General features: G+C 34.0%; 1 protein-coding gene across 1 annotated transcript; it reads left to right on the forward strand.

The window, feature by feature from the left end:
* Nucleotides 1–4,756: 4,756 nt before the first annotated feature.
* LOC148120682 (olfactory receptor 4F3/4F16/4F29-like) lies at nt 4,757–5,728 on the forward strand. The gene has a single exon (XM_087911442.1). The coding sequence runs from the start codon at nt 4,766–4,768 to the stop codon at nt 5,726–5,728; it is 963 nt and encodes a 320-aa protein (XP_087767568.1). The 5' UTR covers nt 4,757–4,765.
* The last annotated feature ends 593 nt before the right edge of the window (nt 5,729–6,321 follow it).

Genomic DNA, 6,321 nt, shown 5'->3' on the forward strand with positions numbered 1-6,321 from the left:
CCTTATCAATGGCTTCTCAGACACATTCAGAGAATCCGGTTTGATCACATACTTGTTTAGTCCCAGTTCAGCTGGCCTTGGTGAGCTCTCATTAGATCAGTCCCCTTGTATCAGTGGGTGAGCATACCCCTCATGGTCTTGATTTCCTTGTTCATGTTCTCTCTCTTTCTGCTCCTCATTTGGACCTTGGGGGCTCAGTCCAGTGCTCCAATGTGGGTCTCTGTCTCAATCTCCATCCTTCCTCGGATGATGGTTCCCTCTGATCCTGACTTCTTTGCTCATGTTCTCCCTCCTTCTGTTTCTCATTTGGACCTAGGGAGTTAAGTCCAGTGTTCCAGTGTGGGTCTCTGTCTCTATCTCCATCCATCGCCAGATGAAGGTTCTATGGTGATATGCAAAATATTCATCAGTATGGTTATGGGCCGAGGCCAGTTCAGCACCCTCTCCTCTGCTCTGTCCAGGGAACAATCTGGGGAACTCTCCTTGGACTTGGGAACCCCTCTAGAATCAAGTCTCTTGCAAACCCTAAAATGGCTCCCTTAGTTTAGATATATACTTTCCTGCTCCCATATCCACCCTTCTTCCCTCCCCGCATCCCATTTCCCCAAGCTTTCCCCAATCCTCCCCTACTCCCTTCTCTTATACAGTCTCAACACACTTTTTAGGGGGTTGTAGGAAGTGATGTGTGTGGAGCATTATTTCTTTGTTATTTTTAGTTGATAGATATTTTAGACATATGCAGTTATAAGTCACAATTTTACTGAAAATGAAGACTTCACACAAATTATTCTTAAACTACACTATGATTAAAATATTAGTTTGATTTAACTCTGTGATGATAGTTAAACTTTGAGAGAATATTTATTTATTATTAAGGAATAATAGCAGTGAGAATTTTCTACGTTGAGTAGAATCTCACTATTTAGCTATAAATGTTTTGAAAGTCACTATGAAAGACTGGCTTCAAACTCACTGAGATCCACCTGCTTCTTCCTTCTGATTGTTGAGATTAAAGATGTATGCCACCATGTTAACTGTTAAACTTTCAAATTCATGTAGTTTAATGATATCATAATAACCCAGGTTTTCTTTTGTTCCTTCTCCTTAATATCACACTGTGAGCTACAGAAATTCTTTGGTCACATGGACCAACTCCAATTACTGTAGAGAAAAGAATTCTATAATTAAATGATATTTCTAAATTGCCATGTTTTTGTAGTGTCCCTTGATCAGTGACCTCTTGAGGGGTATATAATTAGTTTCTTAACTCTCTAATGGAAAATTCCATGTGGCATTTTATGTGAGGGCACACAGAGAAGCTTGGCTCTGCTAAGATGATGTTGTTATCATTCAGGTAAAATGCATGGATGGAAATAAACTTAGCAATGCTTGGGTGGATAATTCTCAGATGTTAGTTTGTGCTTGGAATTACTGTGGATAAGAGTCACATCCTAAAGAGCTTGAGGAAGACGAGCAAAGTAGAGAGCAGTCAGGAAAAGGAATTGAACAGCACAGGAGGATATCTGTTAAATATCAACTGAAGTATTGGCAAAGGCTAAGTAACTGACTGACTTTGAGCTAGAACCACATTGTATATGACCTTGAGAAGTCAAACAACCTTGTAACATTTTCTTCTAAGTTTATGTAGAAATATAATTAATTATTCTTTGTTCACCAATAATTGATTGAATGAATAATATAATATCCTACAAATGGGTAAGTAATAAAAATCAATGATAACTATAAATAAATACAGGAAGATTTGTAGTTTTCTTATCACTGACTTTTGAAATAGATTAAGTGTGAACAACTCACCTTCTACAAAATGTTTGGTGACTGTTCTCTAAAAAAGAAGCAAATATGTGAGAGATTTTCATGCTTTTCAGATTGGAAGAGTGTTATAAAAACCTGACCAGAAGTAAATTTTAACTTGAGACCAAAATCCTCAATGTTGTAAACAGATGTGATAAAATGTCATTTTAATTTCAGAACAAAATGGTATTCAAAATATAAAAAGTTGAAAGTATTTTTTTTTCATGTGTGATATAAATGTAAAGATGTTTGTATTAGTTTGATTCTGATCAGGGTTCTTATCAGGAAGACTAAGAATGTATGAAATGACTTTTACCTAATTATGTATTTAAATAGGATACATAGCTATTTATATCTCTCAAACTATTAAATAAATGTAGTTATGTTCTTAAATTAGGGGCAACCATATTTGGTTAGTTTTCCTTGTATTTAAGGACTGGAGAGGGAGGAGGAGAGGGAGAGGGGGGAGGAGAGGTAGTGGGAGGAATGGGAGGGTATGGGGAGGAGGGGAGGAAGTGGAAATTTTTATAAACAAACAAACAAATTAATTAATTAATTTAAAAAAGAAGTGCTTTAAAATAATAAGCATAGTGAAAATACAGATCAATTCAACTGAGGGGGATAAGTTCATAATTTAAATATTTATGTCTAATTTACTGTAAGTTTTCTCCTTTTTGTACTCTGATTATATACCAACTTTTCAAATTTCATAGTCTTTCGATGAGCACTCTACATGATCTAGATTCAGATTTTTCCTTCATTCTTATTTATCTCTTTAGTACCGTTTTTTGAAGCCTGAGAATAATTTTTTAGTGTTTAGAAGAAAATTACCCCAGGGAAGACAATTTTTAAATGTCAGTAGTACTTTAGGGGCAAAAGGAGAGAGAGGGGCAGAAGAAAGATAAAGACTGAGAAAGAGAGAGCCTGAGAAAGAAGGTAAGAACGTGAAGGAGAGACAAAGAGAAAGAAAATTAGTTAAGGCTACTTGGAAATCAGGTACATGAAGGGAGAGGAACTTTAAAGAAAGAGTAAGAAAGCCCTGAGAACCAGAGGAAGTATGCCTAAGACAGGCTTAGGGCAGAGTTAGAATCATTTAAAGTAAAAATTACAGTTCATTTTTAAAATCATTTCATAATTCTTTTCAATCTTTAATATTATATATATATATATATATATATATATATATATATATATTTGTAGCTTTCAAAAACATAGATGGAGAATTTTTAGTTTTCACCAAATATGTATTTTTTCCTCATCTTCTAGGTTTTCAGAGTCTAAACTTTGGTATGTACTATTGAAAAGACAGATGCAAACTGAGCTGTTAGAGGTTGCTGTTTCAGAAATAAACCAAAGAATTAAATTTTTGTTGAGTACTAAACATATATATGATGTTTTATGAGAGCCAGTGCACCAATTTCAGATTTGAAATGTGTTATGTTATTGTTGAAATGATGTGAATAATGTAATGTGTTACTTAATGGGAGATGGGTAGTGCATTGAAATATATTTGGGCACGGTAGGATGATGCCCTCTGCTTATTCAGATTCATTAATGTTTTTGAGTAATCTCATGAACTGGTCTCTGTTATGAGCAAAAGGAAGAATGGCATTGATATTGTTAGCATTAATTGAACATCCACAAATGGAGCTCTTATATGTTGTGGACATGATTGTGTCTATGACCATCTCACCCTGTCCTGCTCAATCCTTACTGAATGCATGAGTGTGATCTTTCTTTCATTCCTATAACTTCAATGAAGTAAACATTTTAATTTGTTTCACAAAAAGAAAGCTCAAGATTTAGTGCTCAGTATCTTTTCTAATGGTAGACAGCACATAGCTGATTAATCACAGATCCTAAATCTAAAGGAAAGATGTTGTCTCCTATGCTATTTCTTCTCTAGATAAAATGAAACTATCAAATAATATGATAAATCTTTTCATAGAATTATGATAAAAGGATTCTTACATTTTTTTATATGTGTGCCTTTATAATCCACGTGTCTATAAATGTTAAATGAACAGAGGTTATTCATAATATTATTTTTTAGGAATAATAGCACAATAAAATGGGAAACATATTCATAAAATGTTGTCTTCTGCTTATATACCCTTAAGGTGATAATTTCTATATTATATGGTATTTCTCTTTTAATCATTTGCATATTTTCTCTTGTCTTCTTTTTTATACTTAATACCCCCCACTTCTCTTTTTGTATTATACTATTAAGGATAAAACCAACATAAGGATAAAATTTGTTAGTCAAGAACACCTATACTGTGCTGCAAATAAAATCTGTACTTCATTTTTTGAAAACTTTCCGTACTTTTTTCATTAATGAATGAGTTAATTTAAATTGTCATCAACAGTTTGTAAAAATATTATCTTTATAAAGATTCATTTAAAAATTACTTGTATGTGTCTTTGCGACTAAGTTCATGTTTCATATTTGTGGAAATCTCATGGAAACCAAGAGGTGTCATTAGAGTCCCCAGAGCTAGAGCTATAGACTATTGCAAGCTACTTGATATGGATGCTATGAACAATACTAGGGTCTTTTGAAAGAGTAGCAAGTGCTCTTAACTGATAAGCCATCTCTTCAGGTGCTAATATCCTCTTTTAAAATCCAACAAACCTTATTGTCTTTGAGTCAATGTTGAAAACATTTGTTAAAGGTGTTAAGTTCTATTTCCAACTCATTTATAAATTTTGAGTTTTTCATAAAAACTTTGTTACAGGTGTTAAGTCCATCATTCAAACTACTTTATAAATTTCAGATTATTGATTGTGTATAGAACTTACTTCTATCACACTACTTACCTTAAAGTCAGTTTCAATGCTGCAGTAAAATAGATTTTGATTAACTTGGAGATTCTCCTATTCTTTTTATAAAATTATAATTCACAATTTCTCACATTTTCTCCTTCAGGTAGCACTGCTAACAAAGCCAATGGAAGGAAAGAATCAATCTGTGGTGTCAGAGTTTGTGTTCCTGGGACTCACTAACTCTTGGGACATTCAATTATTCCTTTTTGTGTTCTTCTCCATGTTTTATGTAGCAAGCATGACGGGAAACTCCCTCATCGTGTTCACTGTGGCTTCTGACACTCACTTACACTCTCCTATGTACTTTCTGTTGGCTAACCTGTCCTTCATTGATTTGGGTGTTTCTTCTGTTGTGTCCCCCAAGATGATTTATGATCTGCTGAGAAAGCATAAAGTCATCACTTTTAGAGGGTGTGTAACTCAAATATTCTTCATTCACTTCGTTAGTGGTGTGGAAATGATTTTACTCATAGCCATGGCCTTTGACAGATATGTGGCCATCTGTAAGCCTCTCCATTATCTGACCATTATGAGCCCAAAGATTTGCATCTTGTTTTTAGTGGCCTCCTGGGTGGTTGGCTTTATGCATTCTCTCATTCAACTGGCTTTTGTAGTAAACTTACCATTCTGTGGACCAAATGTTTTGGACAGCTTCTACTGTGACTTTCCCCGGTTCATCAAACTTGCCTGTGTAGATACCTCCAGACTGAAATTACTGGTCTCTGTCAACACTGGATTCATGTCTGTAGGTTCCTTCTTCATACTGATCATTTCCTACATTGTCATCATATTCACTGTTCAGAAACATTCTTCAAGTGGCTCCTCCAAGGCTCTGTCTACACTTTCAGCTCATGTGACTGTGGTGGTCTTATTCTTTGGTCCTGTGATGTTCATCTACACATGGCCGTCTTCTTTCACACACTTGGATAAGTTTCTGTCCATATTTGAGGCAGTTGTCACTCCCTTTCTGAACTCTGTGATCTATACATTCAGGAATCAAGAAATGAAAACGGCGATGGTGAGAGTATTTAAACATATAGTGGGTTGTAGACAAATAATTAAACACTTGCACTCTGATCACTCATAATTCCATATAAATGTTCACTGTTCACCAGTATTAGAGAAAAATATTTCCTTGCAAATTTGGGTATGTTTATTCATATTCATATATATTCTATTTTGTCTTATACTTAGTAAGAACAACAATATATCATTTACTTTTATAGAAAAAATATAACAAATCTAAATTCATATGAAATAGCATTTTCCTGAAGGAAGTTCTTAGACATAGCAGAGGAGATGTTGTTTTAAAGTTTTCAGGTAAAGGAATATTTTCGCTCTAATTTTCCAAGAATTATTTTCTTTAATTATATTTATTTCTACATGTGCAAGTGCCGCAAATACTTGTAAACAGAATTAAATTAATACCAAACATTATTTATTAGGAACATTTGGCTTTATTCATATTTACAAGGGTCATCCAACACGCTTAAAGTCAATAAATGTGTTTCGTCATATAAATAGTCTCAAAGTCAGAAACTGCATGATCATCTCTGAAAATGTAGAAAACAATCTTTAATCCAATTCATGATTTCATGATCATAGTCATGAATAAACTATCATTAGAAGGGTACTATCTCAAGACAATAAAAGCTATACTCTATAAATCAATAACCAACA

Source organism: Myodes glareolus, chromosome 10, assembly GCF_982192425.1.
Source record: "Myodes glareolus chromosome 10, mMyoGla1.1, whole genome shotgun sequence".
NCBI lineage: Eukaryota > Metazoa > Chordata > Mammalia > Rodentia > Cricetidae > Myodes > Myodes glareolus.